This window comes from Loa loa (genome assembly GCF_000183805.2).
Source record: "Loa loa unplaced genomic scaffold supercont3.286, whole genome shotgun sequence".
NCBI classification, from domain to species: Eukaryota; Metazoa; Nematoda; class Chromadorea; order Rhabditida; family Onchocercidae; genus Loa; species Loa loa.
Window position 1 is genome coordinate 36,712 of NW_018108466.1, and position 14,335 is coordinate 51,046.

The window sequence follows — 14,335 nt, forward strand, 5'->3', positions numbered from 1 at the left end:
TCAATTGTCCTTAATTTGGTTCATAAACCTAATAATTATTACCTGTTACGTAAAAAGAAATTTGAAACCTATGGATATAAGTAGAAGCAGAAAATCCGTATATTTTCAAGTATTCTCATACCGGAACATCGATAATCACTTCCTGGAATGTTCTTTTTTTTTTTTTACGGTAATATGATCGTTTTGTTGGCTGGAAATGTTAATCTTTGCTCAGATAATCATTATTTAATCATAGATAACAACCGATGGATCATCCCATCTGTAATTTTCTTTTTTTTTTTTTTCTTTGCAACTGTTATAATGACAGAAGTTTTTAGAAAATTTATATAATCTATCGAGATAAATACATTGTTAAAGAATTTACAAAAGATTATTAATTTTAGAAAAAATTTCCTGAAAATGTTCTTTTCAACTAATCCTGAAAGTGTTCTAACCAATAAAAATATTAATAAGAAAATGTTATCGTTATTAGTTTACTGGAAATTTGAATAATTCTCCTTCTCTCTATACTTTTCTCCCTTTCTTATATTATATTTAATATAGTCTGAAAGATTATTACCTGCAATTAATCTATCCTAATTTCATTTATTTTTGTGATTTATGTACAAAAAAACAAAAATAAAAAAATTTGCTAAAAATGAATGATATGTTATCTTTATTAGTTTAGCAGAAAATTTTTAACAATTCTCTTTCCCTCTTTCTCTCCCTCTCTCTCTCTCTCTCTTCCTTTATGCTTTTCTCTCCTTCCAATATTATATTTAATATAGTCCGAAAGATTATTACCTATAATTAATCCATCCTAATTTTAATTATTTTTACGATTTTTAATACAAAAAAAAAAATTTTAATTTCACTAAAAATGGATGAATATGAAAGTTTTATCGAAATAAATGAGAATGAAGAAGAGAAATAACCATAAAACATTCCACTTATACATACATATAATACTTAAGGATATACAGTCATACTCGAACATTCTAATAGTTCTTGAATAAATGCCGCCGTCATCATTGATTACAGTAAAAATGGAATTTTGACCATGACAATTTGATTGAGAAAAAAAAAACGATAACCTATGTAAATTATTATCATAGAAGTAAATAGATAAGGAAATAGAATTAAAAAATAAAATAAAAAGATAGAAATAGAATAAAAAGAAAAAGATAGAATAAAAAAAGAACTAAAATTTTTTTCCTTTTTTAAACTTAATATAAATATCTATGCAAATTATTATCATACAATAAATAGATAAGAGAATAGAATTGAAAAATAAAATAAAAAAATAAGAAAATAGAATAAAAAAAAATGGAACAAAAAGAAAAAGATAGAATAAAAAAAGAACTAAAATTTTTTCCTTTTTTTTTGACTTAATATAAATATTTATTCTTTTAAGCATATAATTAGCAATAATTTGCCGTTAATGTAATTATGAATTGTTTTTGTGAAAAATTTCATTCTTAAAAAAAAAGGAGAAAAGATATGAAATAAGTTTAGCTAATTTTTTGCCTTTTTAATTAATTATTTTAGTAAGAAAAAATTTTTTTCACAATATAACTTTGATATATACTTTTTTTTTCTTTTCTTTTTCGTTTCAAAAAAAATATCAAATTAAATTATCTTTACAAATCCACTGTACCGTATTCTAAGACCCCTGCAGTAAATCAGGTAGGAATTGCACTGTTGGATATCATCAAGGTTTATAATACCTGTATAACTTTATGCTTTATTATTTGCTGGGAATTTTTTCCTATTCTGAGAAAAATAAAGGTAAAAATCTTACACCTGCAAATTGAATCCTTTAATGAGAGATTACTTTGATGTACTATAGAAAATGAAACTGAATACTATAAGCGGTATCTTCTTTGTAAGTAATTTTTTTTTTTTTTTTTAGTAACTCAATGATATCACTATTTTTAATAATATTAAAATTTAAAATAATAATACATTCCTAATTTTCATTTTATAATTTTATAAAATATAATTATTGCATAATTTAATTGTGTTACAGGTAGTCAATGATTGTCCCCTCTTCTTTTTTTTTTTTTGCATTCGATTAACAAATTATCAATGGATTGATAACTTTTTATTACAATTAACATTAACCAAAAAAAATAAATGCTGATAAACATTTCAAATGATAAGGAAAGATTAAATTGATAATGTGTAATTGATATAGTGAAAGAAGGTTAAGCAGTTAAATTTTACAAGTAAAGTTTGAATTAAATTTTACAAAAAAAAAAAGGATGAATAAGTGGAAGATGAAAATTTTCATTTTCATTCAATTGTTAAATTAGTGTTAATGAATTTTACGATTACAAATTAATGGATATCTTTTATTGTAATGAAGTATTTTAATGTAATAAGTAAATTGTAAGCTATTGGATAAAAGCTAAGTTAATTTTTTCAGCCTTAATGCTGATCATTTCTTCCAAAGGAAACAAACAGACAAACATAATAATCAAACTGTGACATCCAGCAATCCAACGGAATAATATTTACTTATATATATTCATACCGTATCCATATTGCCATAAATCTAAGAAGTCCCATCTACTACTCCTCCTACTTGTCATGCGAATCCTTAAGTAGTCCAGTCAGTCAAACAATACAAATATGTATACAGATTGATTTCCGTGCGAGATTGGCCCATCAACAACTCTTTCATAAGCTAGGATAGATGTGTAACATGAAAGAGAGAGCATTAGATCCTGGGATAGGCTTCTCCTCACTAACTTAGCCTATCCTCCCTCAGGCTCCATCAAAAATTATAGAGGGAGCAAGCCTCTTACAAATCTTATTATATAAAAACCAAATCATAATATAAGCGTAAAATTTATGTATAACTACTAAAGCTTACTTGATAGTATAAATTTCAAAAATAGCAAACTATGAAAGTTTCTCTAAAAGAGCCAATTACTTATTATGCTTCAGGTGATAAATGTATATTTCAGTAAGTATAGGCAATCAAAGATGATAGTTGAAAATGACGATTGCTTTTTTTCTTTTTTTTTCTCAAGTGGAATAAAGTAAAATTGTCACCTATTATTGTCACCTATTAATGATTAAGCTATATATAAGCATAAATATAACCATTTTATTTATACGGTACTTTTAGTTATTTTAACAATTTACATCATCCACTATTCATTCATTTAGAGTTGATTAAGGTTGATATTGAATTATGAATTATGGAAGTATAGTATGATGATGATGATGATGATGATAGAGACATTTTCGACTTGCTAGGACTAATTTGCATAGAGCAATTGAATAAGCATAATAATAATGTGAAATGAATGGACTAGTGATGCCCATGAAAAAGGATTTTTCGTATAGGCTATTTGTAAGCATAGGCATATGGACTAGCTGTGTAAATTGAGGCCTTCAAACAATTACTTACTGGCCTCAATTCAATCTGTAAATACATAATGTAAGTGATGTTGATAATCTATTATTTGCTATTTGCTTCACAGTGAATAGCATCTTAATATCGGAAGAGACGGAAGGAACGAGTAGGAGCGCAAAACGACAGATGCCGATGAATTGAAAGGCGCAAAATGATGATGAATGACATTGATTCAATCTATTTCAATAAGCAACACTTTTCATCTCATCAATTGCAAATAAGAACTAAACCATAATCATCATTATCACCATCATCATCATCATCATCATTATCATTACAATTGTAATCATAATCATTAATCGTCATTCAAAATGATCTAAAATAAGCCAAGAGATGAATCATCCAAATGAGCCAAGAAGAAAATGAATGAAGAAAGAATAAGATAGGGACTATTAAAAGTAAAAAGAAAAATTAACAAAAAATATCTAGCAAAACTGTTTAAAATTATAAAAGGTCACCTTAAAGTCTTTTTTTTCTTTTTTTTTTTAAAAAAAAAGAAATGGACAAAATCTTTTATCCAACTAAATGTTTTTCCATATACTGTAACTCTTTTTTCAAGTATTTTTTTTTTTTTATCTAAACATTACAACGATATACATTCAAATAATCATTTTAAATTTTACTTATAAAAACCATATTCCTTCAAAGAAATACTTTTCCAGAAGAGTTTAAGTTATCCAATCATTAGTCAAATCAATCGAATAAACTTCGGTTTTTGTACAATTGTCAAAAAATTTGAATAATGATAGATTAAATTAATGAAACTTTTTTAAAAAATTTAAAAGAATCAACTTTATGCCAAATATATTTAAATATTGATGACTAAATTATTGAAACTCTTTCAAATAATTTAAACGATTCACCTCCTTCCAATTCCTTTGAAAATGTCATCATGGCTATTTATCGTTGATCAAGCAATGTCACCATAATCCTATTTATTATATCTTCTTTTTCTCAGGCGAAAAATTTTGACAGGCAATGTAACATTTCAATTATAATTGTTTCATTTTGATTCTGTTTGAGAAATTTAGAAATTTACTGAATACTTTTCTTCAAATACTTTCAATTTTTTAGCTTCATTTTTAATTTCAAACACTTTTATTAAATACTTTTCTAGCTTTTTTTTTTATTTTTTTTTAAAAATTTTAAATTAACCAATTCCTAACCAAATGATTTGGACATTTTTTTTTTACCTTCAGAAGTTTCTTCTTATTAACAAGTATAGATTAGAAATTATACCTGTATGAAAGTAAACAGTAGAACAATACCAATCAATCAGTTATATTTGTAATCGCTTATTTTTTTTCCCATAATTATTTAACAGTTAAATTTCATTGTTTAGTAGAAAATCATAATTTGAAACAAAATTTGCATATTCAAATTGATAAAAAAATTGATGATGATGATGATGATGATGATAGAAAAAGTTTTATTTATCTAAATAGCAAATAAATTTGTTACAGGTTGTACTGATATGGAAAATATGCGTAATTATATCAATGCTTTAATTATTGCAATTATCATATGCATCGGTTTGGGTAAATTTTTTATAAAATAAAATTTTAAATCTAACTCATCAAGTTTTTGTTAGATTAATCTCTGCATCATAAATTTTGACTAAAGTTTAAAAAAAAAAAACTAAATATTAGATTAAACTTTTGAGTTATAGACCCTTTCCTGGTTAGCACCAACATTTTATCCTTTAAATTAATGAATTTAATAAAGTTTGTTTCTTTTTTTTATTTTTTATTTTTTAAAAAAATGAAAAAAGTTTTTTTTAGCTATAACAATACCAGTATTATGTTTATGTATCTGTTTAATTCGTTTCTGTTATATTGCTCGTAAGCAAACGAAACCAGAAACGATGAAATATTCAAGAGAAATAATCCAAGGTTTGTTCTTATTAAAAAAAAAAACCTAGCTAACATGCTTAAGTAAGTTAGCATGCTTTTTTAACTGTATAAATTTTAATCATTCCTTAAAAACTAATCAAAATTGTATAATATGTTGAAAAAAAAAGAATTGTCAGCGCTTTTTGTCATTAAGAATTTTCTAATTTGCATGAGGATAAGTACGTTTCGGTTGCATTCATAATGCAGCTATTTCTTCCGCACACCTGTCAAATTCAATGAATAATTTGAAATCAAAAATTGCCACACCTGTGATTGATCCGACGACGACATTCATCGATCTGTCTAAAAATGGACAACAAATTACAAAGCAACAGGTATACCTTCAGTAGTGTTAAATGAGAATTGAAAATAAAAAATAAAAAATAAAAATTATCATTTAAAATATCCAATTATTATATTAATGTATTGCTGCCTTTTAAAGTATTGAATATATTTAAAGAATTTTTAAATACAATAATTTATTAGAAGTTTATGATATTATTATTCTAGCTAAATCAATTAAGAAATGAACAAGAATTGAAGAGTAATGATTTTTCAGTAACCGGTGACATATCTAAAATATGACAATCATTTATAAAATTAACATATCAAATTACCATTTGTTGGATTGTAAATTTAGCAATTATCATTTATTTATTTTCCAATTTTTGTTAATAACATTTAATAATTGTGTGAAAATGTTGCAAAAAAAATCATTTAATAAAGTAAAGATGTCACAGTAAGGTATGTCACACAGTAAAGTGTCACAATAAAGATGTTTCAAGTAAAAGTGTCACAAAAAGTAGCAAATTAAAACAAACAAGCAATAACAAACAAGGTTTTTTTTCTTTTTTTTTCATCAATAAATAACAAATATATAAATAAATTTCCGTAAAAAAATTGTGATAACTGATAACAAGAAGAAAGATTACAATCACTACTTTATCATATATGAAGGATAAATTGAAGGATAACTGATAACAAATTGAATATCATATATGAAGGATAAATTGAAGGATAACTGATAACAAGAAGGAAGATTACAATCACTACTTTATCATATATGAAGGATAAATTAATTTCATTTGTTAGAAAATAATTTGAAATTATTCGTCCCTTTCTTTTTTTTTTTTCATTTCACTTAAATTATTTTGTGATATTTTTTTATTGATGAATTATTTATCATAGAATAGAATTTACAAACAATTACATAATGATATGTCACAAAAAAACAACTAAGGTAAAAATGAAAATTGAAGACTTTTATTTATTTATTTTTTCCTTCGAAATTGATAGAGATTTTCGATATTTGTAACAAAATGTTTGAAAACTTTTTAGGAATGATAATATATAATTAATTGAGTTTATAATATTTATTCGTATACGGAAAATATTTCATGTATGAGAATTATTTTTTGATGATAAATAGTTGTGAAAAATGAAGATTTTAAAATGAATTTTACACAAATAAAAAGCTGATTTGTACATTTGGATACAATTTAATTTAATTAGAATTAGAAATTTGAATAGCTTAAATAGTTTGATCAAAAAATTGCTAATATCAAGTAATGAAAATATGAAAGTAATATTAACAATGATAGTTTGGAAATTTTGTAATTTCTTAGAAAGATATAATATTTGTATCAATTTTTTGCAATGCTAATCTAAAATATTCTATCCAATAGTTTTTTTGTCAAAGAATGGAATCGATGAAAGTTGACAATTCTTTGAAAATGCAATAGTATGCATATCCAAAAGGGAAACGTATAATTTGATTGGATGAATTTCTCAGTTTTTACAGTAAAATATTCTTTACCTTTCATCTTAAGTCAAACAATCCAGTGATAGATCGTTTTTTTTTTTTTTTTTTTGTCGCCCTCATATAGTGTCACATTAATTTCCGCAAATGGTATTGCACTAGCTTTTGCTAAGTAAATGTCATCTATTGTATTGGAAGAAGCACTCCTTAAACTTCAAGCAGTTCTATTCATTATTTGAAATATTAAATAGCTATACGGTATAATGAGGAATGTGATAAAGAGTAACAGAAGAAATGATAAGAACTACGATCTAGGAAATGAGATGCAATAGATTCCTGATAATTTGGAATCTCATAGCAACATCATCATAGTTGACAGATGGCCCAATTGACGACTAACGTATGACAATTTGTTCTAAGCGTTGTTTGTCAAAATTTTCTGACCCTCTTATTTGACAAATAAATCGATGATAACACTATTTCTTTAATCGAAACAATCTTATCCTGAAAAATTGTTAATCGATAGATAATTCTTATCTTTCGAATTTGTTCTATAAAATGTCTTTACTGAGGAATTTGCATATTTCCATATGCTAAAATGCTATAGTTATCTGTTTCCCTGCTTATAAAGTTTCAAGAAATTTCATCATTTTCCTACAGTTTTTATTCCTTACCAACCTCAGAACAGGTATCATCAAGTTGAAATCAAATATTTGAAATGAAATTTTATATAAATCTTAGCATATCTATATATTAATCGATAGAAATATGGCACAGATTGTTTTGATCAATGATAATGATTATATTTGTGAATATTAAATTTAAATTATAAAGAATGGATATAAGTAGGTAACAGTTAGCTGATGTGACAACTAATACTTTAAGTCTTGTCATCAAAAAGACTACAATACAATTTCCCATATCATTTTTATTTCCTTGAAAACACAGTATTCATTCATCATTAGATATTAGGCCCGAAAAAGAATGGATAAAAGAATGATGACCAAAAAAAAAAAATAATAAACTTAGCAAGTTAGCATTTTCGATGATATTTTTCCAATGCTTCATTTTGATATATTGATGACGAAGCCATGATAGTTTTGCAAAGTATCGTGTTTCGCAACAATACTGTCACCAATTGTCACTTCAAGCAGACACAATTAACTGGTTCAACTTGCATAACTAAATTGCTTTCACTCTCCAACAACTTAATGATTCGTGCAAACTTTAAATGATCCAAAGTATGATGATAATTAATAATTAGCGGTATAGGTATGATTTGATAGAACTTGTGGTTTCTTGGTTGACACATATGCTAAAGCCATATCAACATATTCATCTTGTTTTTTTTTCGAAAGGTATGATAGTTCACAAAATGTGATATTTATGAGATTATATCTTTTTACCTCAATTATTTCTTGCTTTATTTGTAATGGTTATATTTAAAATTATTCAGTAATTAATCATTCATCTTTCACACTACTAATTAAGGCTCTATGAATATGGTAACAGATAAGTTTGTTAAATCAATCGTTGAAAAGTTTGTCAAATTTTCTCATCGATTAACTTACAGGTAAAAAAATTGAACAGAAATCAAAGTGATTAACATAATTAACATATTTGTAAACATAAAATGAAAGAAATCTTCATACAACAACACATCAGAGCATCCAGGTTAACCAATAAGGGTATATCAGAGCATCCAGGTTAACCAATAAGAGCATATTAGAGCATCCAGGTTAACCAATAAATGCTTATCATATAGCTAGTTAACTATTAAAAATCTCAGTCAATATCCTAAAACTTCCAGTTCGTTATTCAAGAAATACGGAAAATCGAAAAGGATTAACAATGAATATGATTTTTTCAAAATGAATTCTATCTCGAAATATTTTATATCAATGTGATGATAAATTGTATTAATAATCGCCTTATAATGAGAAAAAATATCATTGTTAAACTTATTATATATCATTCATATACCGGATAAGGTATGTATTAAATGCTATTAAAGAGATGAAGTATGGTATAGAAATAAAACTAAGACTTACCAATTATCATGATATAAGACTAGATAAGAAAGAAGAAGTTTGTTCGATTAAGTTTGTCCTGGTTAATCTCTCTTATTGGTTTATCATCGAATATCCCATTGAATTTCTTCCAACATTTATCCTGATATAATTTAAAAACTATTTCAAATATACGTTCGTAATATTGCCAACAAAAAAAAAGGAATGGTTTAGGCATGGAAGAATGCAAAGGAACTATTGCGCAACTGATCCGATTCGTATGCACTGATCGAAATTTACGGCAAATTTGTCGTCCTGTATTATTTTATGCTTTTATATTTTATAGTATAAAAGTTTCAAATTCAAATATCCGAATTGTTTCTCATTATCATATCCAAAAAATCTTCCTAATTCATATAAATCCGATAGACATTTAATGTTGTAAGCATTTTGTCACCGCAGTACAGCAAAAACTGAAATGATCCATGAAAGATTGAAAATTGTTGGAGGGGAAAAAAGTATGAATAAATGAAAAAGCAAATTTATTATCCGAAGTTTAATATTTCAGCTAATCCAAAAAGGTTTACCTCATTTTTGGAAATATGATCGGATATAAACGGATCTCATAACATTTAGTTAATGATCATCGCCTCATTTACCTGTTTGAAAACAATTACTGTCCATGATCCTATGTACAGTAACACGATATTTCTAGATAAAAGAATGCATATCATTAATAATTCCTGAAAAATATTGATCTTGATTATTGATTTAAAAATTACTAAATTAATGATCACTGATTAATGATCTTTTCAGAAAACGGTCTAGTTCTTTGCTCAATTTGAAATACTACTATTTGATTTACCGGAAGTTAAACTGTTCGATTGAGAGTTAGCAGTGTGGAAAATTGTCATCTATCTCAATATCTGCCTCAGTGTTCAACAGTATCACTATTGAAATGACAATGTAAAGAATAAGTCAAAGTAGTCCACGAAAAAGAAAGTGGATAATATTTGGAAATTGAAAGATTAGGGTAACGAGTAAATCCTGTCATATCATCCAGAAAGTCTCATTACAGCTATCTCTCTATCTTACAACACTTCTTATCATAAATGCTAATCCTGTGATAACTTTGGTTGTCACCAAATCATGAAAATTGGAGAGAAATTTTATTAGCTGATATTATTTTAAGCATTAACATTAACTACAGATAAGTCTTATCAGTAAAGCATAGTACTTAAGGAATAAAATCATGTTATTAAATAATGAAATAGTAATTTCGATAAATGTTAAATCTATGATGGTAGAGAATGCAATAGGAGTTTTTCTGAGATATTTCAGTTGCTAAATAATTCAGATACACGTGACTGACGTTAATATCCTAGTAGATGCTATCAATCCTGATACAATCGACACTTCTTACATCCTCATATCTGATCAATAATATATATCATCAACGATCTATGCATTAAATATGCAACCTAATAGTGAATCATGATCATATATGTCACCATCCTTACTCATACAATTATGCGTGCAACAAATAATATCATATACCTATCATTTGTCTCGATAGTTTTTTGAGTTAGCTAATGTAATCTGAACATCTTTTTTTTTGATAGTATTATAAAATGTGACAAACTTGGCCAATTTCTTACTTATCATTTTTTGAATGACATTTAATTTCAATTATTATATGATATTGTGAGGAAGAAATACCTCACCAATGAATTATTATGACCTTTGTTAGCATCTTCTAATGATTGCCGACTTGTGAATGATCGAGATAATAGATAAAATACTACTTGCTAAGTAGCCTTTGCTTGACCCTATTTACTCCGACACTGTTTTGTAGAGGATGTGATGAATAATACTATTTCTTAAAGTCTCAAGGTGATCGATTGATTGAATGACCTCAGACCGGGTCTTTGCTGGACACTACGGCAAAAGGTGTGAAGTGATGATTAGTGAGAGAAGCAGCAAGAGTACAAAAAGGGGGCAAAAGTTTATGTATATTTTTTACACTTCTTAGTAACACTCGACGAGTAGGTCAGCGAGTAAAGTTGTAGTTGTTCTCACGTGAACTTTGAACCTGAAGATTAAATGGCTATCACGTCTCTCGCGCAAAAATCATTTTTTCTGCAAATATTCGATTTTTTACATTCAAAATGACGAATAATGGGATAAAATTGTAATGCTTTTGTATTCATGCAATTAAAGATGGAACTATTATTTGCTGCATGCCACTACTGCATGCAATGTGCAAGAAGTATATAACGTTTGAACGTGGACAAATTGGAGAAATGATTTTAACGGATGATTCTAAATGCAAGCATGCAACTAATTCATATTCATGTATCGAAGTATCCAATGTAACAGATATGTACTGGTCACTTGAAGAAGAAACAAATTGATAGTTCATGCCTGACTACAGAAAGGCTTTCCAGCAGGAAAATATTATAACCGTTGCTTCTGTAACTGTTTCAGAGAAATAGCATTGAGTTACCTGTTGCAAGCAATAAATTTGTTCTTAACATATCGTTTGGCAGTATCAGTGATATTGGGAAATCTTTCGGGAGTATAGGATAGATGATTATGAACACAATCATTTATAGGTTTTCATTATCGGAACGAATCATTCGAAGCAATGATAAATAGATAAGTCTAGTCGAGAAGAATGCTTTCTCTTCCTTTTTTCTCCTCTCCACTTAAGATGACCCTTTATCATCCAACTTTTTATCATCTACATCGCATACTGTTCCACGTTTTTCGGGCTCGTCAATTTGTTTTTTCAATTCCTCCATTGCTTCTCTCTCCATTTTCTTGATATCCTCAATCGTCATATCGTACCATCGATCGATCCAGCAGTATAACTCCCTGTAGGAAGTGAGCATGTTGTCCAGTTTTAATCATCATTAGGCTAATAATGTTATCCATCATTGATCTAGACACGCTCTTCTTTTTGAGTTGTCACCTTGTCGCCCTCATATGCATCTTGCTACTTAAAACTACAGACGATATGACTATAAATGACGAAACAAGATTAGGTGAAGAGTGCTAGGTCTTCTCTGAAACCTGATGCTAGTACACAATTTCAGAATCTCTGCAGGTAGTTTAGGTTGGTAATAAGAAAGTACGGAGTATGATCCAAAAAAATGTGCTGGGAAGGTGGCAGAATTTGAATAAAGATATAGTGAAATTATGTTTTAACGTAGGAGAAATTCTCCTATGTTGCTTCTCATTCTTTTCTGAACCAAATTTTCTGGCATACTTGAAAATACTACAAATGCTCTGATAAATAATAACTCACCGATTGAATTTGGCAAATATTCGTGGGTACTGTCTTTGGAGGATGTGTTCCACCATTGTTTGAAATCCGAACATTTTAAAATATACCTGTACTACCTGAAACTAATACCTGCTTCTGAAAGAATTATCACCTTGTAATTCCCTTACAAATATAAATCAAACACTCAGATGGTATTCCTTTGCAAAGATATCGTCGGCTTCATAAGCGATAATGGAGCAAACTCAACATCATTCAAGTCTAAATTGACTGAAGACGCTATCTTCATGTACTATGCAATGAGTGTGATGCAAAAAGCGAACTTTATAACAACACATCACTGGTTTAGTTGTCTCAATCCAATCTTTCGGCAATTTTCCACGGCCAGTCTTTTTAGATTTAAATTCCCGTACATCTGTTTCAGGTGTGATATCCTGCAACACTTTCGGCATTACTCATTGTAAGCATGCAAACTGAAATAGGAAATCATGTTCGAAGATGGATATATCGCATCATCATTCCTATCCTACTTCGATTGCAGTTGTAGTCGGTGTTACACTTGTGTTACTGTTTATTACTGAATGACAGTAAGAAGCGCTGTGGCTTACCGATTTTTTCAACAGGCTGTCATCATAGATATCAATAACGATTACCTCTCGCTTCTTTAATAATTCCGGACTTAAATCCAATGCCTTAAATAAAATTATTATCCATTTGCACATAAGTTATCTTCCGCTTCATGAATATGCCTTTTTTCCTGCCAAAAAGATGCATAATGCCTTGCAAGTAATTCATCATCGCTTTCTCGCACCAACTCATTTAATAAACCAAAATTCGTGCTCCATTCTGTGCAGAATTCATAATTAATTGGGAGGAAATTTTCCAGCTATAAATGCTTACATTTTCGGTATTGCCGTTGTCCGGTAGATGCATCGATTCAATACTAATGTAGAAACCATCCTTCATATAATCCGGATTCTGCCAATATAACATTTTCATGGTTTTGTGCTAAGGCAAGTACCACAGAAAAGGCGGAATATGACGCTTGCTAAGATAAATGTAATGTCCTATATCAGTGTTAATTAACGAAAGAGCAAGAAAGCATCAATAAGCCAACCTTAATAATTGTTTTACAATATGGGAATGCATTCCAGCATTGTTCGTGTAACACGAATGCTGCGTCCGGAAATAATCTACGTAAAGCCCACGGCGATTTCGACTTAGTACGATAAATTTTGTGTGTGTAAACACCGGTAATAGAATGTCCCGGACGGACTGTCGTACTTGTGAAGTCTTCATTTTCCAGCACCTGCAAAAAAAAAAAGGATCAAACAACAGTATCTAAACTTGAAAAATTGCAACATCCTCTTGATTCTGTCGTCTTGTAATTGATGCAACTGATTACCTGATCGACTCTTAGGTCTCAGATAAAAAAAAAAAAAAGAAATCCGACTAAACGAGTTTTAAAACCATTGCCCGGATTATGTGAACTGCAAAGAATTGATGCTTGTAGCTATAAAATAACAACAATATCGTTTTATTAGTTTCCAGATTCTATTTGCATTTAAAATCTGACTAATGAAATACCGAATTTTCGTTCCGGAAAACTGAGTTGACATTGTAAGAGGTTATTAGTAATTTTACTCCCTTTTTTTTTCCTTCTTTTTTAATTCTTTATTTTACCGGTGACATCTGTATAACTACCTCACTGATTGAGCCTCAAAATACTCTTAAATGCAACGCATCTTATGAGCTCCATCAGCATTTAATAATAATAGAAGATACCATAACGCCGTCGCCTCCTCCTGTCTCATTTTTACTCGTTTCTGATACTGCAAATAATTGCCCACGATAATATTCATCCAATTCAAGCGGCATTAGAATACGAAACTCCTCAAAATGTTGCTCCTTCAAATCCTAATAAGCCAATTGATGGATTGAATTAATTAAGAGTTGCTTTTCAAGGATTACAATTTGTATGGA

At 28.3% G+C, this 14,335-nt stretch overlaps 3 protein-coding genes across 3 annotated transcripts; 2 read left to right on the forward strand and 1 right to left on the reverse strand.

Moving 5' to 3' along the window:
• Window positions 1–4,880: 4,880 nt before the first annotated feature.
• Window positions 4,881–5,883, forward strand: LOAG_07647 (hypothetical protein; the record flags this gene model as incomplete). Its single annotated transcript, XM_003143180.1, has 4 exons — window positions 4,881–4,944; window positions 5,188–5,298; window positions 5,506–5,633; window positions 5,809–5,883. The coding sequence occupies 4 exons, from the start codon at window positions 4,881–4,883 to the stop codon at window positions 5,881–5,883; spliced, it is 378 nt and encodes a 125-aa protein (XP_003143228.1).
• A 5,441-nt stretch (window positions 5,884–11,324) lies between these two features.
• Window positions 11,325–11,480, forward strand: LOAG_07648 (hypothetical protein; the record flags this gene model as incomplete). Its single annotated transcript, XM_003143181.1, has 1 exon — window positions 11,325–11,480. One exon carries the CDS (start codon window positions 11,325–11,327, stop codon window positions 11,478–11,480), a length of 156 nt encoding a protein of 51 aa, XP_003143229.1.
• Window positions 11,481–11,774: 294 nt separating this feature from the next.
• Window positions 11,775–14,230, reverse strand: LOAG_07649 (phosphatidylinositol transfer protein; the record flags this gene model as incomplete). Its single annotated transcript, XM_003143182.1, has 7 exons — window positions 11,775–11,943; window positions 12,377–12,471; window positions 12,676–12,786; window positions 12,961–13,044; window positions 13,253–13,330; window positions 13,470–13,661; window positions 14,138–14,230. The coding sequence occupies 7 exons, from the start codon at window positions 14,228–14,230 to the stop codon at window positions 11,775–11,777; spliced, it is 822 nt and encodes a 273-aa protein (XP_003143230.1).
• Window positions 14,231–14,335: the final 105 nt, after the last annotated feature.